The sequence below is a fragment of the Cuculus canorus genome, chromosome 14 (genome assembly GCF_017976375.1).
Source record: "Cuculus canorus isolate bCucCan1 chromosome 14, bCucCan1.pri, whole genome shotgun sequence".
NCBI classification, from domain to species: domain Eukaryota; kingdom Metazoa; phylum Chordata; class Aves; order Cuculiformes; family Cuculidae; genus Cuculus; species Cuculus canorus.
In genome coordinates this window covers 16,457,232-16,482,830 of record NC_071414.1, presented here as the reverse complement: position 1 = coordinate 16,482,830, position 25,599 = coordinate 16,457,232, and the positions used below count along the sequence as shown (strand labels likewise).

Below are 25,599 nucleotides of genomic sequence, written 5' to 3'. Positions count from 1 at the left end.
TTCTAATCTCACTTCCGACAGCACTGCTGGTGATAAAACTTGTATGAAAGCCCAAGATTATTTTAGTGTTATTATTGCTCTTCTATGCAAGCATTTTAAGTACAGGAGATGCTTGTCCAAGAAAATTAAAAATAATTTCCACAAAATAATATGCCTGCTATACTGTATCTGTGAAATTAAATTTATTAGCGCTCTGCAATGTGGGTTATTAAATTGCTTCTGAACTACTAGTAATTTGGTTACATATGAGAGTATTTTATTCCACCATAACTTTTCTATGAAACAAAATTATATCTACTATTACTATACCTACTTACTATATCTACTTCTTCCCAGTGTCATGCCTAATATTGTGAATGACAAGTTCTGACCCGTTGTCACCTGTCAGCCAAGAGCTGACTTTATATGCTGGTCTCACTTTGTTTTTAATATGTTTGATTTTTTGTAGCCCTTGATCCATCCAAAGACCCATGTTTGAAGGTGAAGTGCAGCCCGCATAAAGTGTGTGTCACTCATGACTATGAAACTGCTATTTGTGTAAGCCGCAAGCAGCTGGTACACAGGTAAGGAACCTTTCTGTCGTCTGAGGGCTTTGTGTCTACACAGACATTCAGACAGGGAGAAGTAAAGTCAGTGAGCTCCAAAATGAACATTAAAAATACGTCATTTTAAAACATTTCTTTAAATTTTAATTCCCGTTTTTTCCATAACAAACGGAAGTCTTATTATTTATAACTGAGGCTATTCCGAAAAAAATGAACTAGAACCTGGTGCACCTTGTAGTGCAGAATGTTCTCTCAGGTCTGGGAGCTTTTTTCTCCTCCCAGAGAGAATGAACTGTGCATATTTTAAAACCTAAATACCTGGAATATGAAATTAAAACACTGTCAGAGTCATGTACCGTTCCTGTGAATAAATTAGAAACAATTAAAAAGAGATTAATAAAGATTTTTTTTTTAATATATCAAATCTCTGCTTAAATTTGATATGAACTGAAAAATGTTGGTGGAACTTCGTAGAGCATCTCCCTGGGGAGTCACATAATTACAGGAAGCTCCAGATGTGATTGCTGAATGACTCAATTAAGAGTAAATGACATAGCTAATATGTTAAAAGCTTTGGCCAACATGTTCAAATTAGACCACAGAACTTCACTGAGACAAGATATGAATAAACAAAGAAAAGCCTGCTGAGCGTAGGTTGAAATAGGCTACGAACGATCAAGAATGAAGAGATGTATAAATAAATGTAGAGAAAACAAACTAATGTTGCCCCGTTTTGGAAGAAGAACAAGTCGAACCAGTAAGAAAACTGGTCTTGGGTATCTCCAGAGTCTCTCTGAGTCAAGACCCAGAATAAGGCTAAAGAAATAAGCCCCTCCACCTGCCAACAGATTTTAGACAAAACCTGTACTGCTGTAATGGACGACTCCGGATGGTTGGTCTCTAGTCTAAGAAAAATATATTGTCTTGCTTTCGTTAAATCTGTGCGATAAATCTGGGGACAGCTCTCAAATTTCTTTCCCTGTTTAGTAGGGACGCAAAAAATTTGACTGTAATAACTCAAGTCATGAGTTATTATATTAAATGCCAAACTACATTCAGGATGATCTGATTCCCGTGTGCCAGTACTACATCTTATCTCAGTGCTGTGTGGCTGAGGAAGCTAATCCAGTGAAAAAAAATTGTCTTTGATACATCATCCAAAGTTAATGGTGTAATGTGCATGAGGCAGTATGTTTAATCTTTGGTGTTCAATATGGAATGAATCCTGGAAGGATGTTAGGAGTATGGCTATGTGCAGTGCTTATATTCTAATGACATTTTTGGCATTATGTAGCTTACATTTTCTAGTTAGGATGGATCTGAAGCACTTGCATTATATAGTAATCCCTATGATATATAGACATCGATATTGAGCCAAATGCTTTCTGAGCTATTTCCAGTATTTAATGTCCCCAAAGTGACCAAAATGGTACAGAGTAATGGTATAGATGAGGAACTGAATATCCCTTTTTTTACAGAAACCAGGCAGTGTTTCATATGATCTCGCCATGATTCCTCCACTGCCTGCAGCTATTTCAGCTAACCTCTGAGTACCACGCTGACTATGGAGCTAAATAGAAAAGTATTGAAAACTTACTTTGAAAATTCTAGAAACAATTTCCAGCGAGTTTTTTAATGCCGAAAGAACTACTGCTGATGTGCAATAGTGGCGTGTATGTCCCCAGAGTGGTTTAATTCTCAAAATATCCAGCCTTAGAGGGTAGACGTGTCAATGGGGAAAGGAACTAGGCCAAATTCTCTGCTGATTTGGATCAGTAGAGTGACATCATTAAACACTTTCACCTTTAGTCCCACGACATTCTGTTCTTTTTTCTGTGCTTGACCGGAATACTGCTGACATCTGACCCCAGTCATATTTAAGGCTGTGTTAATCAGGAGTAAATGCATTACAGGAGGTGGAGTTGCACCCGTTTAGAACGGTGAAAGCCTGCAGACATTAGCGTGAGCACATGGGTAGGAAGGACCATTGAATAACAGAGCACCAGTGCTATTGCGGAGCGCTTTTGGGTGTGCTCAGAGGATTTTCCATTTCATGCATCATTATCAACTTGCTGTAGTGGCTTTACAAAGCATGTAGGCTCAGCAAAAAGTAATCGGGAGAGCAACGTCTTGTGTTATAGCTGAGGCTGCCAGACAGAGCTACGCCGATTTGCATCACCTGATTGACTGGCCTGCTGAAGAGTTGCTGCACAAGGAAACTGTATTTTTCCAGGCATAGTGCAGCTAACTTTGAAATCACCAGTGACAATGCGATGCCATTGCTCTTTCATTTCCTTTTGTGCTGGAATGCACATGTTTTAAACCACTGCAGGAATACAACAACAGTGTATAAAACTGATTTAAATGAAAACTTGTTATTTTGCATTTACTCGGACCCTGGCTCAGCGATGGCTAATTTGTGCTGAAGGCTTTCAGGCAGAGCAAGCCTCACGCCTTTAGAGTAAGACTCTCCCATGTGGGAGCACATCGGTCACATATTTCACAGTGCTGTGTCTTTGATCCTACCCTTAGTGGACCTCTTGGCTTTGGCCATGGGGTAGGTCCGTGGAAGAGCAGCTCGTGGTGCCGGTAGGTTTGGTTGTAGGTTACCTTAGATGTCAGTGCCCCAGGGACAGCCTGGCATCTCCTGTACACTCTCCTCCTTCCCTCCCCTCCACTGTCACCCAGTGAGCAGCCCTGGGTCTTGAAGGTAAGAGAGAAGGTGTCTGAGAGATGTTTTAGACACATAATAGCATTTTGTCAGCACATCCTCTAAGGTGCTCACAGTACAAATTGGACAGGGTGTTAAGAGAAAAGGCAAGACTTAGCAGTGATTGAAGAGTGTGTAAAGGATAAATTTGAAGGTAGCTTCTCATATGCTTATCCTGGAATAACGATCGAGCCTTATGAAATCCTTTGTGCGGACTGAAACCCCTTTCAATTTGAGCATGATGAGGAAGAGTGTTTATGAGGTCAGTTTTGCTTGAAATGCAGTAGTTGATATCTCTCAAAGATTCCTCGTACGTTTGCAGGCCTGTTAAAACTTCCTGCCGTTTGTCTCTGCTGGTGTTGCTAGCGCAGCTGGCGGAAAGGCAAGATGACACTCTCGGGCTTTTCTGAGAAGAACAGAATGAGGAAAGAGGATTGATGAAAAAATAATGGACATATTAGCATGTCCAAGGTTTAGAGCTCTGTTCAGTCCGTTTAACTGGTGATCACCAATTAGTTCATCGCTGCGGTGTTTGTCACTCACAAAGGTAATCAAGCAAAGACTCTGCTTCTTTGCTGTAACTTAGAAATCCATCTATGTACTCAGTATTTCTTCAGTACTTTTGCGGCTACTGCTGCTGACAAAAGAGGCCACTACTGAGAGCCTCGCAATATGTTTTTAAGAACTGGACAGGTTCCCAGATAAAACATCTGTTCTTCTAAATTACACATCAAAGGCTCGTTCTGACCAACGTGGCAATGTTGGCAACTACGCTTATTCACAATGAGCAGAGAAATCTCTCTCTCTTGCTTTACAAATCCTGCGGCTGAGACACCATTTCTGGTTAGGAAGGACCTTGTTGAAAACAAGTCCAGTAAAACGTCCCCGTATGTAAAATAGAGCATTTTCATACTGCTGCTATTTGTGGGCTTCAAATTGTATCCAACAGAGAATTCAGGAATGAAGGAAATAAATGATTGCAAGAATGTCAGTGACCCACCTGCTTTCAAGAACTGCTTGGGAGCATTACAGAAAATTCTTTGAGCACAGCAAATGCACTTTTAGGGGCTTATTGAAAAGTTGTAGACATAAGCAAGGATTTTTAACAGCACTATTACTCAGTGTCTATGTGTTCTATCAAGTTGCCTTTTAAAATGCACTAAATATAAGGCCTATAAACCCTAACCCTGTGGTTTTGCTCTCCCTTTAGACTCATGCACATCTGTGTTGTCTCTTGCTTGCTTTCCTGCTCTGCCGGTGCTGCTAAATACTAACAACAAAAAGCCCTCCTTTGGGGGTAACATCGTCCCGTGCTGAAAACCCGACTCCCGTATTTTCAGGGCCCTGACTGATCAGAGGGGAGGCTCGTTCCTAAGCTCATGATATTTAATTCTGCATGATTTATGTGATAATGTTTATCTCAGAGCCTGAATACATGAGCAATCTATATGAGGTGTTGTAACAGAACCAAAGCTGGGAGATGATTAATTATCTTTGAATCTACTAATAACATCAGTTTGTTCTCCAATTATCCTTGCTTTGTTCATAGCTTTTTTTTTTCTATTCTCTTGTTCACTTTCATGCTGATTCAGAAAATAATCGTTGTTCATTTGTGTATGAAGTATAATTCAGGTGAAAAAGGATATCCCAAAGGAAACTTTACAAAATAACGTTGTTTGGCTTCCTGTTGGTGTATTGATCACTGTTCATTTTATGTGTTCTACGTGTATGTATTTTCTTGAAGGGGCTACCACTAGGAGCGAGATGGGAGACTCCAGACAATAATAGGGCAAGACCACACTGTAGTTTATTCTTTTTTTGTATGTGTCTTTCTCCATGGAGAGTATCCAGCTAGTTTTTTCTAGTAAGTTTTTATTACTTCAGGATGTTTGCAAAGCAAAGTGTCACTATTTCTTACTTCGAATCCCTGCTTTTCTTCCAGTTAGTGCTAAAATGAAGAGGGAAGCGATGTAAACCCTGATGGGGTGAATTCTCCCTCGTTTCACTGAAGTCTTGGTGCGATTTTGTAATCTAGCAGACGCAAGGCAGCCAAAATTATGCAGAACATTTGGAAAATCTGCTGTAAACATACTGTTCTTCAATTATTATTTAATCTTAGCTGAGGAAAATAAGCCATTCTTTTCAGTGGTGCTTGAGTAGAGCATGGTTCGTTCATCCACCTTGGGCAGGCAGCGTGCTAAAAAACGTGTGCTGGGACACGGAGGCTTTCCTAGAGTAAGGGGGCTCCATAACTTTAATGGACTCCATTCAATAATTTAGGATAATAAAGCTCTATAATAAAATTGTTATGAAGATTAAATTGTTAATATACACACTGGAGGCAGAAAACATAAATAACAAAATTACTTTTCACATTCCCAGTGGTTTTTTATAAGTTCTGAGGTGAATGCACAGTTACAAGTTAATTTTTACTGCAGATTTGTGTATTATCAGTAAGTGAATTCTTTTGTTGATTAACATTTTCAGAGGTAAGGGAAGAAAATTGTCCAGTTCAGAGCAAAAATAAAATTGTTCTATTTTAGAAAAAAATAAAGCCATTTCAAGTTAGTTGGATTTTTTTTTCCCCAAGTAACAATACAGCAATACTTACATCTCTCTGCAAACTCTTTGGAGTCACTAAATCTGTTTTTCCCTAAAAGAAAAAGAATGTTTTCCTGCAAAACATTTTACGCACCTCTGACGCTGAACATTGATTTTTTCTGAATTTTTTTTTTTCATGTTTTTTTTTACTTCAGAAGAAAGAACGTTGAAATATCTGATTATACACACACTCAAAAAGCCCCAACAGATTGCATTAAAATATATTGTACTGGGGTAATTGCCAAATTTTAGGCTTGTTATTCCCAAGAATATATAGGAAAATTATTTTAATTCTCTATGAATGAAAGTTCTAGACATGAACAGTATGGAGTAAATGGCATTTTTTTTTTGTAATTTGTAAACTATAGTGCAGTGCTCTATAAAGACTGTTATTCTTTCTAATATCTAATCATTCATGGTACATTGCACAGTTTAACTGTAGTTCTTGCTGTTTGTCCAGAAAAATAAATGAGAAACCAGGAGAATCAAAGAGGGACCTTTGAGGTCACAGCCAAGTACAGCACATAATGTGATGTGCAAGTGATGTGTGCAAGACCTTGGAGAAAACTTGAAAGCTTTTAGAAGAATTTCGTCTCTGGACTGTGTGACAACACAGGCGTGGTTCTGGCACAGCACAAAAGCTTTGGATTTTGCCGCAGACAATTAATAGGCCCGTGGATATCAGGAATGTTTGTTTTTCTAATGTAGGCTAAGTTGCATTTTGATAAGACAGGGAGTACATGGAATGATGTGCCATCAATCTACAAGTGCTCAAGGGAACTACTGAATATTAGGAGGGAACAGCGTGAGTCTAGCACTGTCTTTTATTCCCCATTACAGTTATTTTTTAAATTGTGATTATGAAAATTATGATCAAAGCATGAACTCCTGAAGGTCAACAGCATTTTTTCCAATGCAGTGTCCATCTTTAACAGCCCAGGATTCAGTCCAAGGATGCTTAAATACTGGAACAACACTCACCGGTTTTAAAAGCAGATCTTACTGAAGAGGATAATGTGCAAACTGCAGGTCTCATTCTCCGAGCAGTCCATTTCTCAGTTGCAAATCTGCCTGAGGTCAATTCCTTTTAACTAAAGAGAACATAGGGCAAGTCTGTGGAGGGACTATCTTACATCAGTCAAGATGATAGGAGCTAGTTCTGGTCTGAGTCATTAGAGTGACCTACTTGCTGCCATTATTTTCTGCACAAAAATCCTCCAGTTTCTTATTTTCTGGAGCAAGCTGGCTGTGATATCTCTCATCACTAGACAAGACACTGTCCTTTTAGTCCGTTTTATGGCTTTCCCAAGGTCTAGATAGGCTGTTGACTTTGGTGCATTTCAAAACTCAGAGGAAAAAGACACCTGAACATTAGCCAGCGTGTAGAAGGAATGGCTGCAAGTACAGCTCCACTTTCTGTGACTTCAGATATGCAGTCATCTTTAAAGATCAATTCAAATATGGTTCCTGACTCAAAGCAAAATGTGCTGAAGGACCAAAGCATTGCCCACGTTTCACCCCATGTGTTTTGGCACTCCCATCCATTTTCAAACTTTCATAGAAAAATGTAGACATGCATAAATATGGTCAGGAAACAGCGCAGCAGCTGACGAGGGTGTTGTCACCGATAGCCTAAATATGAAACTTTCTGCATCCCGAGGCCAATTAGCCACTCTGCACTTCTCTCCCCAGAACCGGTAACTCGTTGCTAGTCATGCTTCATCAGCTTTAGGGCTCATTAGGAGACTGCAAGGTGACTGTCTCCTATTGGACATGAGTAGTTTTTAAAATATATGGTAGTGCGCAGCTCTTTTATAATGGATTTTACAGAGCGTAGTCCTCATCTCTGTCTGCTTTGGCAATAGCAATAGATGAACTTGCTCTTGCTAGCAACAGGGGATTTGCTGTATTTTATTCACAGTCACCAAGCACCTGACTGCTGGGGTGAATTTCTTACTGCTAAGGTCACTGTCTTTGACTCTGCAGCTCCTATCTTACTGTGCTCAACTTTACTGTGAGGATACTGCAAGTTCAAAAGGAGACTCAGTGGTTATTGAGACATTCTTCTGCTACGTAAGTCCTTTTAGACCAGTATAGGAGCACTCACTGAGAACCACCTCAATGCCTCCGGCTACCTCCGCTGTCATCAGAAACTTATTATATTGAGTAGATAAAGAAATAACCTCTTATCTTCTGTGCTTTATTAATATTTATAAATACTTAGCTTGTGCATTTAAAGTCAATATTATTGGATGGGTTGAATATCACTCTGTAATATTCCTGCTCTTAATGTTTCTAGTTTTACATTTTTAGCAGTGTATAAAAATGGACCATAAGTGACTTCTTGGATCTTTACATCCAGTCTTTCAGCAACAGCATCATAATAAACCTTTTCATTAACTAACCAAGTTCTGTCTTAAAGATAATGAGGTTTATTGCCCTCTCTAACTCTGTTTGGAAGAATCCTTAGCATCTCAACCCTTCTGTTTAGAAACTTGCTAACATCTAGCCTGAATTTATTCAAATCCAGCTAAAACTTCTGGATTTGAATGAATGATTCCTCAGTATTTATTTGGAAATAATGATTTCTGTGGACTAAGCGAATGATCTCACTCTTTTCTTATGAAAAGCTCCCTTAAAACAATTCCTCTTGACTGCCTCAGTTTTTCTTTGTAGCAGAGTTTATTGGGGTTGGTTGCTGAGATTCAGCTGAGATCACTTTGTCGTCCTGCTATTTAAACTCTTCACACACGTCTAGGTATTATATTCCCTCTGAGTCATTGCTTATTAAGATTTTAATCTTTATTTCTTAAATTAATCCTCTCTTTTAAATGCCTGTTCTGTCCATGCCTGTGTTAAACGTCTGGTTGTCCTTCCCTGAGCCCCAGTAGAATATCTGCAATTCAGACATCCGTATTGCAGGTGGGCTTTCAATTGAGCTTTCTGGAGAACAGTTCTGGTTTTGATGTTCTGTGCATCATAGCTTTCTCTGAACAAAACATTTTTTATTAGCGTGGTAACAAAAGTAGGAGGAAGAGGGATGTTGAAATAAATACAAGCCATAACTAGGTAAGCATTATATATAAACTGTATATAAAATTCAGTGTTTAGAGCTCTGAGATCTGACCAATATGCAACTTAAATGTACAACAGTGAAGAACGCAGTCTGAAAGTGAATTTGTGAATATTGTGGTTGGACTCAATGATCTTGAATGTCTTTTCCAAGCTAAATGATTCTATGATTCTGTGATAGGTTTGTGCAGCAGATTCATAGGGAACACAAGCCAGCAGGAAAACTTAAATATGTGAAAGATAAAAGAAGGACAACACAATGTTTCTTCTTTAACAGTTTTACTGTCTCAGTTAGTTCTTTCGTTGACTGCAGAATTGGTCATATATAAACCTCTTGATATAGCTTTTATCAACTTGTCAAGAACTAGCATCCTAAGCTAGGTTAGCATCCAAAAGCTCCTGTTTCTCTTGAGATATGTGGAAGAAAGCTGAGATAAAAGTTCAATCACCTCCTCCATGGCATTTTCCTATTTCTGACTTGGATTGTGAGCTGTTTACAACATAAGGAACGTTAGCTTTTTTGTTGTTTGGAAGGCTTCTCTTGCTCACTCTGAAGTAAGCAAGAAATGAAAACAGTAATTGATGTAAATGTCATCTGCTAGGCAAATGTCAAGAGATTTGCCAACAAATGAATAAAGTCGGATGGGGCTCACTGCCTTTGTAGCCTTCTCCTGTTAGAAGAGGTTAGGCCTTGCATATAGAGTAGCTTGGTGATTCTCGGATTTGCAATGCTTTTTCAACACATCACCATTATGACTGTTATTAAAATGCAAACAAGTGGGTATATTAAAATGTGGGGGCCAAGAGGACAGTTCCATAGGGCAGTTCCATATGGACAACTCTCCATGTACTTGTCAGCACATTTGACCATTGACCTTGGAGGTCACGTACATATGTTATTGCCTTGAACTGTTGGCTCAATTTCTCTATGACTGCGTTAATCCTCACAGGACCTGGAATCTCCAGTCTTTCTTGGTTTACCATAGTCCAGCAGAGTAAGGATCTAATTCCCAATCCACGCTCTTTATATTTTCTGTATGCTGAAAATCTTAACCATGGAATTGCTGGAAACGAATTATGCATGGCAAGAAATATTTAATACGTGTCTGTGGTTTTGCTGTTTAGCCCTACCTTATAATACATATTTTGAGTAATTGAATCAGTCAGAAATTATTATTTAGTGACAACACATTACCTCCAATGCTCTGAAAATTATTCTGAATTTATACAATAATATGTTTATTGGAGATTCTGTACTTATTGCTGGTTTTTGCTGTAGAAGCCCCAGGACATGAATGTGTTCAGTGGAAAAGTATTTTTAGTGCTAATAAAAGGCAAGCTTTTGTAAGATCAGAACTGGTGTTTACAGTGAAGGAATTTTATGAAAGCTTTTCTTCAATTTCCAGCATCCCATTATATTGGAAAAAATATTAAATGCACAGCATTTTAAAATCTACATTTTGATGAATGGTATTATATATTCCAGTTGCAGTGAGTATTACAAAGAATATATTTTGTGTGATATTTGCAAATTAGCGCTTAAAAATATTGCATTTTGCTTGAGATTGTCAGTTTGCTGCTTTTTACAATTGTGTGTCTTCAATATGATGCAGACTCGATATATATAACATCTAACCCACCAAAGACTGATCTTTATTGTTTGTAAAACAGTTCTATATTTTACCATTACACTTTGGAGAATTTCCAGTTATTGCTTATAACACCTTTCAACATCAGAGAGAGGCGTTGATAACAATAGGCTAAAATTATAATGAGCTGGGCCAGACTCTTCTTTTTCATTTCTTGCCATGCATAATTCACAGCTTTCTAGCCTGTGTATATGGCTCCATTGTGTGGGAAACTTTGGCCCCTCTAAAGCGATTTTCTGCGGAGTTCTGCTGAATTTTATATCTTGTTCAACATCCTTCATCATTTCAGGCACAAAACTTCACTAGGAAAAATGATGAAGCCATATCCAAAACCACCCTGAGGAATTCATCAGCAAGTATCTTGGCTTTCATTTTTTCATACTGCAAGAACCGTTCCCACAAAGGTTTGCCAGCTCCAAGCTAGACTAGCAACAAGCATGAATGACAACTAGTAGAAGTTGAAAAAGATGGTCTTAGGTGTTTTATCCCTTTTGCAGCCATGCTGTTCCATCTAGCAGCGCCCTTTTAAAAGAAATACCATATGAAACAATAAAAAGGAGCTTCTTGCATCAATCATTTTCTTATTTGCTGCAAGTTATGTTATCAAAATTAACTTTTAATCTATTGCTTCCTGCTTCTTTAATATTTCAATTTCTAGCACTCTCTTTTTATTAATAAGTTTATGATTGCCGGCTTATTGCTGTGCCAGAACCCATCAAGAGCTCAACCTACAGATTTTCAGTTTAGTCATTTATATCAGATTAATTCAAGGAATGAACCATGAATGACATTATTTATGGACATCAGCCGCTGAAGTACAGTCTGTCTAAAGCTCTGTACACAGGGAGGACTAATGATGATTAGAAATAACCCAAAATATTTTGCTTCTTTAAATAAGTCTGTTCAGGTATCACCGTTCCACTGTAGAAAGGCAGTGTTGTGCCATTCACTTTTGGTCGAAAAGAGTAATACCTCAGCACACTTGTGAAAGGCATATTGCTTGTATCTCTAGATTTAAATCCATCCCATAATATATGATAATTTCATTCCTGTAAGCACCTTCTGCATCTTAAAAAAAAAAAAAGAGATGGGAAAAAATCTTGATATTGCTGGATAATACTTTACACTTGTTGTTCAGCCAATTTGTTAAGGGAGTTGAGGGAGGTAACACCGTGCCAATGTACAGTCTGTATCACTGATGCAAAACTCTTGTGTGATCTCTTGAATAACTGGAAGAGGTGATCACGTTTCAACTTCAAAAGCTAGAAAGGAGAAGAAGGAAATTCTCTTCTGTGGTTTGAGCTCTTCTATTTATTCTTTCTCCCTTGAATCTGCTGTGTGAAAGTCTAATGGGACCTGTCCCTGCCTGTCTCAGGGGGGTTGGAACTACATGATCTTCAAGCCTCTACACGGCTTCTAAAAACTGAGAAAGAGTTATCATTTCAGAACCTCACAGCTCTTAGGATTTGGCCTGGTGGGTTTGATGGTCTGGAGGCTGCAAGCAGGCAGTCCAGAAGACAGCGCTGAACTACAGTATTCACTTTCTTCACAGGAAAATACTGATTCATTAAATCCCATCTCATACTTACATGCCTGGAGAGTTGGAAGCCTACAGGGTCATTTAATGTTTGGAGGATCCATATTTACCTTTCTTCATCTGGAAAGTCAGTTGTACATCTTTTGTCAAGGACTGTGTATTCAGTCTAAGCCACTTAACTGGCTACAGCGTAGAGCAGTCTAAAATAAATAAATAAATAACAAGTATATCATGATAGATTCTGTCGCATTAATGAAGCATAATTACCAGGAAACATTTCTACTGATCTGTGCTGTTAAAGCTTAGAGAAATAGCAGGGGCAGGAAGATTAACAAGTTTTCAGATTAGTTAAGAGAGAATTATCCAGCCTTCAGTTTGCTATCGGTTATTGGATTTATGCTCTCTACTTTAACAATGAAATCCTAAAAGATTCATTGCAAGTAAATACAGACTGTTCAGTAATTGCCATTTAAAAAATCAAAATTTCTAGCAGATTCCAGAGTTACTTCCTACTCTAATTAATATATTTAAAAATAAAAATCAAGAAAGAAAAGAAAACTTATATTGCAGCCAGTGTAATACTACTACCATCATGAAATCAAATATTAGGTACAATACTTAAAACTGGGTGTTTTTTTAATGTTCTTTGAACTTCTTCTCTTTTAACTTGAAAAATTATCTATATAGTCTTCGTGGTCTCAGTTTGCACCCAGCTCCCTGCTGGGAATTTTTTTCATACTGGAACATTTCGAGAATGTGGAAAAAGAAGTTAACTTAAAATGAAAACAATCTTTCAGCTTTAAGTATTGAGTAAACACGTTCTGGAGGCTTCCAACAAAATGGTTTTCCTGTCAATTCAACAAAACATTTCCTAGGAAAGTAAAGAATAGTTCTTGACAAGAAAGTCACCTCAGAAATGTGAGTAGGGGGGTGAAAAGACCTTAAATGTAGACCATAAAGAGAGGCTGTCACCTTGTGAATAGTCTTCTAGGTCTTCTGATAAGTGGTTACTGCATTTTCCTTGTGGCTTTCCATCAAACTATGTAGTTTTTTTCCTTTCCAGTGTTAATTGGAGAAGGGATTTGATCTGATCAGCCTACATGCGTGCCCTAGCCACTGGGCTGTCAATTGGTGTCTATCCACATCTGACCCAATGAATATTTCATTAATTATGCAAAATTCCCTCCGTAGCCTGGTGGTTATAGCATTCAGCTGGGACCCAAGCTCTACTGAGTCTGTACTGCTGTTGTTTACAGAAGGGTAAATAAAATCCGCTCCCATGGCTTTGCACTCTACCGCCTTTGCCCACCTCCTGTCTTGATGAGATGATGAATTTATTTATGTTAAGGCTTTGAAGAGAGTCTATAGCATGGAGTTACCCCCAAATGACTTAAGTACTCAATTATTTGTACCTAGAGAAAATAAGACACTGTTTTCTTTCACTATTATCTTAAGAGGAGGAGTGCGGCTTTGCTTCTGAGAAAGTGCCTATAGACATTTTTCCTTCTCTCTTCATTATTTGGAAGTGATCTAGCATTGCTAATTTCATATTTCATTTCTACAATGGTAGAGATTAAACGTATTGGATTATGATACCTGCTGAATGCCAACTATTAAAGAAAAAAATTCCAGTCTCCTTTATTTTCATTTTTTGAACAGTTTCTTTAATAAGGGCTTATTGATATGGAAATCAGTTTTCCCGTGGATTATTTTGATTTCAACTAGGAGGCATTTGCTTCTTTGAGAACGAAATGTTAAGTATGTTTCTAAACTTTTCATATTTTCAGTTTCAAGACAGGGGCCACTGAGGCACCGACTACTCCTGATACATGGGAAATAAGTAGAAAGTTGGAAATTATGATTGTAGAAAATAAAGTCAAAATAGCTGGAAGAGAGGTGTTTATAGCACCTTATCTTTTCAGTTGTCCTGAAACCAACATTGCTGAAATTTGATGGAATTTGCTAAAAAAAAGTGAAGGAAATGCTCTTTCAAACAAGTGATTATTTGGCAGTCGCATATCAAGTTATCCATACTCTGCTGAAAGGCTGCTGCTGAGATTCTTGGATGTCTGCGTGGTTTACGTCTCACAAACTACCTGGTCCAAACCAATATCCTGTTCATGCACATTTTGTTATGACTTATGGCAATTCTGTATTTCTTGTAGCTGTCTGTATTTATGCAGGTACAATGGAGAATTGTCATTGTGTCATCCAAACTCGTACTATAACTATTTTATAAGAACCAATAGTGGCTGCTTATGCTAGTTTTGTTATTCTAACTCTGTCACAGCTTTATTATCATAGTATCTAGAAAAACGTTATATGTATGGAGAGTGACAGCTGGGAATTCTGCTTTGCTGATGTAGCAAGCTGCTGGCTTTGATCACCACACAACCCATCTTCTTTCATGAAACAAAACAAACCATTCTAATTATTGGTTGTTGCAATCAGTGATCATCAACTATGGAAGACTAATTAACCTTAGTAGTAAAGCATAATGTAAGTTTTTTTAATTCATTTGTTTAATGAGTTAAGAAGTCAAGAGAACAGCGTTAGTTAAGAGTTGAAAATACTAATAAACAATCAAGCTGGCTCTTCTCATCTAAAATCCTGTTTCTTGATGTGCTCAAAGGACAACTCAACAGATAGAAACACAGGGAACTTATCTGTTCTCTGCTTTTTCTTTCCTCTTCTTTAGAAATTCTTTCTTTGTATCTTATTGGCATTTAAACTGATGGTCCGTGTTGAACAGAAAGGACATTTTGTAGTTTCATTGTATAAATTAGTCTGTCCATTCTTCATAGCTGTACGTTGTAAAGCTGTGTGCCATTATTCTGGTCAGTCATCTGGCTTTAAATCTCTTTCAAGTCCTTTGACAGATTTAGTCTTAGCTAATCCAGTTTACCTGAAGCCCAAGACTGCCAAATTCAATTACACTGCGGTCATTCCTACTTAGCACTTCATCCATAGTTAATTTCTTGATCTCCTGTGTTTTATCTGTGTATAAATTTTTCATTTGCAACAACATTTTAGCTTAGCAAAGGAAGAGCTCAGAAGTCTGAGGAGTTTTTTAATTAGTTCCTTTGTTAGTTCAGAAATTTTTGTTTCATTTTGAGCCAGCTGCCTCTATAGCTGAAGTTCATGGTCTCTTCAGAAATTCATATTCTGGTTTTTGATAGAACGCAATGAGAGCTATTCATTTCATAACAAGTTTCACCCAGCCCTTGACAGGATACCAGCAGCACGTCGAGTGTTGAAATATAAACCGTGCCCTCTTTACAGGGAAGAGAAGAGCTCTGTCACCGGCACCTTAGGATCATGATGAGATAAATTGTCTGTAGACTTGTTGGTCAGAAAACACAAGCTGAAGTTTGAGTATTCCTGATATCCAGTGGTCTGATTACTCCAGTTCATCTGCTTATAGGGCTCTCTGCTAGAGTCTAAAAGTAGCAAAGAAATTAGGATCATTAGAGCGTGAATCCAAAACACGGTTGTTGATACAGAAGGCAGCCTTACTGCTCCTGTACCGCAACCATCACAATACGACTGAACCAGTCTTTGGCTTCCTTTATATGTAAGGAGTTGGGCTCATGAAGAAGGTGTCTCTGAGCATGTAAATTACTTTCCAGCTCTGGGAAGAAACAAACTCGTATTCTTTATTTTAGCTTTGAAAATACCTCCTTTCCTCACCAAATGTGTCATTTACTAATAACCCAGAACACTGGTAGGTCTGGGTAAAACTACATTTTTTATCTTACACAATATACAGACTGAAAATAAAAGAAGAATAAATTGTAAACAAGAAAAATGTAAGAATGATTGTTCAGGTGATCTGGAAAGATTTTAGGAAGAAGATGTAGGGCATAGCTATATTAATGGTATTTTCCTCTTGGATATAGTGGAAAGCAGGAAGATAATGTGCTATGGCTTGCATCTGGAAAAGGAAGGATATAGTTAAAGGGTAAGTACAGATAATAAATGAGGTGATAGGGAAATCATGACTGAAAGGAGAAGAAATACTGAGTGGTTGGTTTTAACATAGCAAGTTTCTAATGTGGACAAGATGTTCCCAAGAAGAAATCACAATAATAGTACAAAGAGATAGGCAGATAAACCAGAGAGAATACCTATAAAGCTTCTCAGACTTGCGAGGATTCAAGTGTAGAAAGATAAGAAGACTAGATTATTACAGGTAAAGCACCAAAATGACAGTGAAAGCCCATCCAGAGAGAACATAATACTTAATATGATACTTCCTAGCAGAAGTGGAAAGAATAGTTAAGAGTAGATGAAGAAATAACTGCTTCGCCAAGGGATCTCATTTTTGAGGTTGAATGAAACAGGAGAAAGTTTCAGAGGTAGGATGGAAAAGTAAGACGAAAAAGAGATTAGCTGGGAAGACACCAGAGCAGTCAGATTGGAGGACTGGAATCAAAATGGTTAAATATAATAGTGAGTGAGAAAGGTCACTGCAATTTTTTAACAATTTTATGAAATTCTTCTTAAACAATCCAACCAGATCTTGAGCAAATAGGGCTGGAGGAGAGAGCCAGAGAAGGTTTTGAAAGAAAAGTGTTTTATGGAGAAATACAAGAACATTAGGGAAAAAAGAATAGGATGAGTTTATAGTGAAATTCGTGCAGTCCCTGGATTTCCACCACAGCAGCAGAGAAATGGTAGAGGAAAGAATAAGTTATACTGAATCAATAGTGAGCAGCAGGACAGTGGAGAGAAGGGGTTTGAAGGACAAACTGTTGAGAAACATGTCTGGGAGATCACAGGAGTGGAGCTCAGTACACACACACACACCCCCATCACAGTCAAAAGAATGGTCATTTCTTCTAAGTAAAATGGTTAATTCAGGATTAGACCAAATGAGTTGATAGAGATGAAGAACTGCTGGCCCTTGAGTCACAAATGATGAAGGGGGACAAAACAAAGTGATGACGACACAAATGTATAGTTGATCACAGCAAGATAAACAAAGGAAATGTATGCTGAAGTGAAATGGAGTTGGGAAGGAGTGATTGAAAGTAAAGTGGCACGTATTAAGCCAGAAAACAGTATCTGCACTAAACTGATTCCTGTTCGATAATTTAGCAGCAAAGTATTGAAATCCATTTTTTTAACAAAAGCTGTAAAAGTCCCAGGTGATGTTATGCCCTCTATCTAAATATGTCACTACTTGAGTCGCAATTTTTCATGTGGTAAAATACGCTTTTGATAAAGCTGCTATAAAATGCTGAAACTTTCAAAAATGCCAATACATTGCATTTTAATGGCACCTTGAGCCTTCATGGGTAGGGAAGCCTATAGAGCTACGTGTATGGAGAATGTGGGAAGGATTGCAATGCGTGATTGCTAGGCTTCACGACTCAAGGTCACAGCAAAGTGAAATTTTAATAATGAAGTGGAAGTAACTTACAAAACGTCTGTCTTGCAGTTTCTGCAAGTATGTCGATTGCAGTCATCTTCAAACTTTACCTAAAGGTGCGTTTTACCACGTGCTGCCTCTAGACTCGATCATGTGCGTTCAGTTAGTATCATAAATTAATGTGATTATGTAAATTCTGTCTGTCAGTTTGGGCCCTTCCTGAAGCTTTAGTCACCTTTTATCTAGACGTAGCCTGGTATATGATGGAAAATGCTCTTGATGGCCTCATTTGAGAAGCAGGGAGTAGTATAGATATTATGAACTCTATCTCCAGCATCCAATAACCAGAGAGACCGCACTGAATGTGTTGAGAAGTTCAGCAGGATGTTTAGACATTCATAGTACCGAGCACTGTAAATCAGCGGTGCTGAATAAGCAGTAGGAGCATTAGCCTATTTAGATGCTAAAAAGGATGGGATTTTAAAATTACCCAGCTCCTTATAATATTTATAACTGGTTTGGTTAGCATGCGTTTCACTAACATTCATTTTATTCTGACGTAGGAAACTGCATTCTGATTGTTTTTCCAAACCAACTCTGAACAGTGGATTTTGACTATGCTCTGGAGGTGGCTTTGGGATTGATTTTTTTGCTTTTTAATTGTCTGTTGTATGACAAGCCAATTCCATTCAGAAATCATATATGAATTCTTAGGTAATAGATGCTAATTGTAAAAATCCTCAACAGCTTAATCTGCTGTAGCCTTCTTGAGTATTCGATAAGCCTCTCTCATAATAAAATGTGTCAGAAGGGGCAAATATTTTGCTAGCACAGCTTGTAGCTGATTGTTTGTGCCATGGTAGCAACTATTCACACAACAGAAGTACTGTGCAGTCATTTTTAAAAAGAAACGTTTGGTTTAGTGCCTTAAGGGCAAGAATTATTACTATACTTTTTTAAATGCATTTCCTTCCTCATCTCTACCAGCAATACGTCAGTTTTTGTAAGCATGGTGTGTTATTTGCCTTAGGAAATGCAAAATCAACATAACGAAGCAGAACACAGCTGAGCTGTCTAGAGGTGGTTGGTTGTCGCTGGGCAGGGGAGTGTCGCTGATTGTTCTCCTGCACTTGCAAAGTGACAATAAGATTTCTGAACCTTTATGCTTCAGAAAAAAAAAAAATCAAACCAAAAACAAACTCACACTTTTTGTACAGTGGATCTTTTTGGGGCTGTAGAAGAAGTAAGGAATGTGTTGCATGTGACTGAACTGCTGCTGTTGCTGGAATAAATAAGGCTGAGTTATAAACCAGACAGAAGGACATAGAGCTGATAAAGACCCCGATGTGGATCTGCCACCTATTTCAGGCACTACGTTGTCCCGGCAGCTTCATTCTGCCGAGCAACTGAACGTCTGCAGAGACATGAGACACTGGCGTTTTGATGGGGTTGAACTTGGACATAGCCCTGAATTTGGCTGAAAGTGAGGACCATTTTAAAGCTTATCTATCCACAGCTTGTGGGAGATTCATCAGTGGTGTCGGAACTTTCTGGTCTCATTAAATGTTGCCAAGAAAATCTGCCATGATTTTTAGCCTTATTAAGTAACTTACACCTTTCTGTTTGCGCACATCTTGTCAGCCACACGGGGTTCAACATGGTAACTAGAAATATGAGCTGTAGCAGGGAAACGGTGCAAAATGACTGCGCTGCCAGATATGGTGAAAGGATTTTTGAAGCTGTCTAATCGCATGAAGTGGGGCGCAGTGAGTGAGGATCGGCTTTCCTTCCCAACAAAATGTGACAGCTCAGATTTATCTCACATGCCATCAGTAATTCAGCTTACTCACAGATCCTGGCAAGCTGTGCCAGCAGGAGGATGCAGATTTGGTCAATGCTATGTTTTAATATCAAGATAATCAGATCCTGGACAGAGAAGAAGTACCTTCATCCTCTTAAAAAGTAGTCTTTTCTGGTAGCAGGGAAAAAACACATAGGCTGTCATTGAAGGAAGGGAAGAAAGCCAATGACAACAAAAGTATTAAATTTGCTGCAGACTTCACCTTTAAGCTCTCTGTGCCGAGTTACAGCATCTCACACAGCATGCAAAATCCAGGGTTCAGAAGTGGCTGCTGAAGATTACTACAGACTGAGGAATGGTGGAGAAGATTTCAGATTTAATTATGAACTTCCTGCTATCTCCCCTCCTCCTTTGAAATTCAAGGCGCTTCATTTTATTTTTGCATAGTTTGGTGTCTGAGATTCCTTTTTATGTTAGTATAAAAATAACGATGAAAGGAAAAGTAATTCTCTTATGAAAATTCATGAGAACAGGCAGAGTTTAGAAGCTGTGTTATTTATTCAGGAGAGTATAATGACTTTTAAAAACACTAGGATTATATGTTTATGTGGATTTTTTTGTTTTGGTCCTTTTCTTTTGTGTACCTTGCCAGTTTTCTTATCTGTGCAGCTGTAGAGCATATGTATTAGGTCTAAAAGTTGCAAATCATTAAGAATTTAGAATTAAAACAAAATTGTCTGTAAGCACAACAATCTGTTGGCTAAGAATGCAAGGGGACCTTTCAAACACCATCTTTATGTATTAAAATGCCCAAAGGCAGGAATCTGTGTGCTTCTCTAATGACCTTAATAAAGAATCTTATCATTTTTAGTCCAGGAGTAAGAAAGGCAAAGTATTAACATCTCAGAAGGATACTTGTACTGACAGCTCCTGATGATGTGCAGAACTAGTTGTCTTGGCATTTTAACAGTATCTGCATTTAAATGCCATATTATAGCTGTTTAGATATGGACTTTTTTTATTTTTGACTGGCCTTGCTCAAGTAGATGCGTTCGAGGAGGTTCTGTTACTCAGTATTGCTGGATCTCAGAAATTACAGATTTTGTGGCCCTCTGGGTCCTCGCAATGTATGTCAGCTTTTTTAAAGCCCCTAAGAAAAAAAGAATAAAGATTCTTTCATCTCGCTGAACCAGTAACCTTGAGCATCTTGGGCCCCAAGACCCTTTATTCTCTTTCGAGAGCTGGTTGCTAGCTGGACCTGGTAGGATCCATGCAAGAATCTTTAGGGCATTTTCCCTGTAAGATGTGCCAGAATGTTTTCCTGCAAAACATATTGCTAAACCAAAACTTTCAGCCTTCCCCGTTTGTGGCTAACAAGTTGCTCCTGGGATGTTATCTCCCCTGTGCTCGTTTTGATACTGCCTTCTTACTGTTAGTAACAAGTAGAGGTTTGGCTCTTCCTCTTCCCTTGGAAATACCTACTTTTCATGTCATTGGAATGATGCCTGGTAGATAGATACACTTTCACCTCAACAGTCAGGATTTTCCTTTTCACTCTTCCCTAAATATTTCATCTCCAACTCTGTATCCTCTGAGTACAGCCTTCTCTCTGTCCTGTGTCTACTGGTGTTCTGCAGCAATGAATGGATTTGATTCCCGATGGAATCTCATCGGTGATGGTGTTTGACAAAACAGCGAGCAAGTAGAGTATCCATTTGCTGTGTGAGAAAGTCTTGAAGAAGCCTTATTCTGCCAGAAAAGTCCCCAGTCCCCACCATGCCCCCAGGAACAATCTTTGTGCGTCTGCCAAAGAACAGTGCGTAGAGGCTTTTTATTTCTTATGGCTCTTTTAAGCCAGATCTGTCGGGCAGCAGATATGAAGGCAGCAAGAGAAAGTAATCAACAGCCTTAGTACAATCAGATAGCTGAAATTATTTCTTTGAATAGTGAAATCAAAGAAAGTTGTAGTATAGAAGTCCAATGGGGTGATGCTGAAATGCAAGGCAGCTCTGCGTGTCATTATTCTTTGTATGTGAAAGTGTGAATTCCAGGTACAAATATTACTCTAATCGTATGTCTGTTCACATTTTACAGTGTTTGCATTAAATAATGAGTCTGTGTCTAATTCAAAAGCTTAGTATCCCTTTTTATCAAGGTAATGTGTTTAGACTGTTTTCTTCGCATAGCGTGACTGGTAGTGGCTCAAGGTATATACAGCTCATGAGAAAAATATGAGAGGTTGTAGAAATGAGGCCAAACTCTTAGCTCTAATAAACAGAATACCAAAAAAAAAAATAGAAAAAGAGAGAATAGAGTGTTGCCATTTATACTGGCGAATTTCAGTGTTGTCATTCTTTTTCTCAAGAACAAGAAAAACAGCTTATGCAAAGGAAAGATAGAAACAGCCAGGCACTGCTGGGTTTATCTTCGGTGTGATAAGCTTCCTTCAGGGAGACAAGAACAAACTGTGCACAAGGCACAGAGAAGGTTCAGGCAGTACGTTTTAAACTCTTTCCACAGTGACTTGTTCCATCTTAAGGGAACCATTTCAGTTTGCTCTGTCAGGGCTCCTTCCGGCTTCTTAGGAGGCACAAATAACTTGGTACCTGTTTTGGTCCACTGAACCTTTTGATTTCATTTCAGTAGGGCTTTGATTGATAAGCAGTTGTATGTGACGTATGGCTTTTTGGCTTGATGTAAGGTCTGGAGAGAAAGAAAGATGGTGAAGTTAATCCTAATCTTGAGGAATGTCTCCGTGTGAGCTGTAATTGAAGATTAATGCACACGACTCACAGTCACCTGAAGACACGGTTATATGGAGAATCCTTGCAGTAGAGGGGCCATATGTCTGCGCATAACTCCAGCCTGTCTTCTAAGGACCGTGCAAACCCTGAGAATGACGAGATTGTCCTTGCTACATGGACAAGATCTCTGGAAAAGACCACTGGGAAGAGATGGCCTTCCATGCAGTCAGCCAGTGGCACTGCCGTTTAACATTCAGTAGAGGCAATCAATCTCCTTGAAATAATTCGGTTTTGTCAATTTAATATTTTGTAGTTAAGGCCTGTTTTAGCAAAAAAATTCCTGACCAGCTCAATACTATTCAGGTAGGACCTGAAAAAAGTAGTTGTTGATTTTAGGTAGCAGAAACCCAGAGGTGAGCGTAGCAAGCAATTTGCAATGTGTTGAACCAAATTCTGTGCTTGTGTAGCATCACTGAAACAGTGACTTCATCAACAAGAAGAAACAGTACCAATCTCTCTATTTTGTTTGCCTGACACTTTCAGTTAGAAGAAATTGTGTAACTTGTTTGTTGGTTTTGGTTTTTTTTTTACCAACTTTCTACTGTTGTTTGCAGCAGACCTTTGAAAAGTCATCTAACAAAATATCTTGGGTAAGGAAGCGTCTTTTTCTTGTCCAGTAATATCACTAAAGACATTCTAAACCCCTAAGGAAGAACTTCTGCTTCCTGTCTCCTTTTTCCTAAACCTTTGGAGGGACTTTCAAAATACCACTACTAACTGGTATGCAGAAGAGCCTGAGTTGTAATTGCACTAAACCCATCAATGCTTAATCAGCTAATTTACTGTATGTGCATTTGGGTATAAGCAGTCCCAACGAGGAGTAACGTACTCTTAATGTTGTAGATGCTCTTCTGGGCGAAAACCCTAAATTTTAGTATGTTTTATATATTTACTAATATTAAAGTTCATTTACAGCTTCGATTGAATTTATACTTGGATGATCAAATGTAACTACATAAATGCTCAAATTGGTCTTGCTCATATAATATGTTGATATTTTGGCTGTTTCTAGCTGGCAGTGATAAGACAAATATAAATCGAAACAGAAAAGTTGTCGTAATTGGCCATTTTAGATTATATTATAATTTCTCAGTTGTTTTTTCTGCTATAGTCGTTATCTTCTGTAGTAGAATTATACAGCTTATTAAAATATAATATGCCCATGCTTCCTGATAAGCTGTTGTCTCAAAATTGAGCACCGATACTCTCAATTTGCACATTCTGTAGCAAATTTACAAGGTCCCATTTTCTATTTCATGTCTTTATAGACTACCCAATTATGTCATGCTATATTCACCACAGGTTCACCTGGAGACTTTATCAACAACAGAAATCAACTGCAGAACAGGGGTTAAGAGATCACTGGTTTTTCAATAAATAAATTAACTAAAATTATCAATTAGTTCAGCAGCTGGTAAGAAAATGAATGTTGTGGAGTTTTTGAAGTAAATAATGGGCGAAACTAAGGTTACCCATTTCATATCCACTCTCACTTCCTGTATTGTGGTTGTGATGCTTTTTTGGTGATCCCTTTCAGGATTCCCCCTGAAAGATAAAATTTTCTGAATAAAAATTCTGCTTTAAAATATTCTAAAATTTTTAATTTTTCCTAGATGAATAAAAATTAAATTATTCATAGTTCTAGCACCTATGTAAAATCTAAAATTAACTGTAAAATAAATTGCAAATGTAAATAAACATCATTTTTGTGCAAGTGGCTTTATTTTGGCTTCTGGCTTTGCCAGAGGTTATCGCCACATATGCTTTTCTGTGCGATGCTGGAGAGAATTATTATAAGCAAAGATGCAGGGATGCCTGAGGGGCACAGCCTGTGTCATCTGCTCAGAGTGTTGGACAGAAATTAAGGCTGTGATTTTTTTTTTGGAAAAAATATGACTCACTGTGAAATGCTTTGTTCGACTCATTGGGTTTGGCCAAACCAAAGTTGGAACCCCCCTTGCAGGCTGTCTCGGTGCCCAGCCCTGGTGCTCCCAGCCAGGTGGGAAGAGGCTCGGTGATTCTCATCCTTAGGGCTGCCAGCTGTGCTCTGCAGCATTCCTTGGGGCTGAGCTTCTGGTTTCCTGAAGCACACCTGTAAGTAATAAAATCTTGGGTGGGGCCAGCTTCCCTAGAGCTTCTGACCTCACTGTTTGCTACCCAAAGCTTTGCGTTTGGAAGCCTTGTGTTGGAGGGTGAGCGTTTGTGGCTTTGGGGCAGCTGTGCAGCGTCACCGGCCAGAGCTACCATGCATGGTCCTAGCCTCTGGCTGGTGGCATCTGGAAACCTTGCTGCGTTCCTCCCGTGCAAGCAGAGCAGATGGAGTCTCCCAGTATTTTCACGCTGTGTGGTAAGTAGTATGTCTGTGCGATGAGTAATGAAGCTGAGTCAGTGTACGTTCTCCCCGTGTTGAAGCGTGAATGCTATAAACCACTAAAATTTCTTTATGCATTAAAATGTTAAGAGCTTGAATTCTGTAAAACTTATCCTTAGGTTTTACACCCTTTGGTGCATCACATCAACAGTCGGAAAAGCAAAAGCAGGAAGGGTTTGCCTGTAAGTCTTAATACTTGAGCGAGACATTAATATCTGTTTGCTTCTGGAATATTGAAAGTGCTTGGCCCTCTTGTCCTTATGAACGCAGCAGACTTTTACCCCGCTGGGGAGTTTGTGGTTTATTCTCTCTGCACAGTTGTTATTTTCTAATGGTTTGTAGTAGATCCTTTCAACTTTGAGTCTTAAAGCAGGATTAAAGTTGGTTAAGTTGTCAGGAAAAGAAAAAAAAACATGTAATTTGCTTTGGCCTGCCTTGCTCCTGACATATTTATTCTAAAACAAGATGATTAGCATAGCAAAACATGTTCCCAGAGTATGAGAATGTGCACTTCCATTGAGAAGGGATTTGCAGGCTGTCTGCTTGTGGCAGCCAATATTCTTGTCTAGGTTTTAATTTGTTTGTTTGGATGTTTGATGTGTTGTTAGGGGTTATAGGATTGAAAAGCTTCCAAAAGTCTTATCCAGCCACTCAAAATAATTCTGGAAAAACACACGTTTGCTTTTGGAAAATAGGTGTTCTTGCTAGGAAATAGCTGCTCTCTTTTTGTTGGAGGTGTGGAAGCCGGGTATCCAGTTAGAACTTTAGTCTGTGGCTCCCTTGGCCAGGCTGACACAAAATATTTTTGACTTATTTCAAATGTAGTGACGTTTTGTGCTCTTGTTTCTGACAAAACCGGAGCTTGAAAAGAATAGATGCACTTTTGAAACCCAAATTGTGTCCTGTAACCAAACTGGCTGCTTTGCTGTGCCGCCAATTAAATCCCACCTGCAGAAGCTGGGAGTGCTGCGGGTTTCTTGCAGCAATCCCCTGCCTTCTTACCCACCTTATATGTAGTGCTGCTAAAATTGCTAACTTTTTCTTTATAAAAGAATAAATGCTTTGAGATGTACTCCGCTGTGAATTCCTCTTGTTTTTAAATATCACTCGGAGAGAATAAATTTCATCTTAATAT

The 25,599-nt window shown here is 38.5% G+C and overlaps 1 protein-coding gene across 1 annotated transcript in view; it reads left to right on the top strand.

The window, feature by feature from the left end:
- The window catches only part of SPOCK1 (SPARC (osteonectin), cwcv and kazal like domains proteoglycan 1), a 294,412-nt gene that overhangs the window by 169,419 nt on the left and 99,394 nt on the right, over nucleotides 1-25,599 (top strand). The window contains exon 4 of the mRNA XM_054079892.1: nucleotides 449-563. Within this exon, the coding sequence (XP_053935867.1) occupies nucleotides 449-563 (115 nt within the window). The remainder of the gene's footprint in view (nucleotides 1-448; nucleotides 564-25,599) is intronic.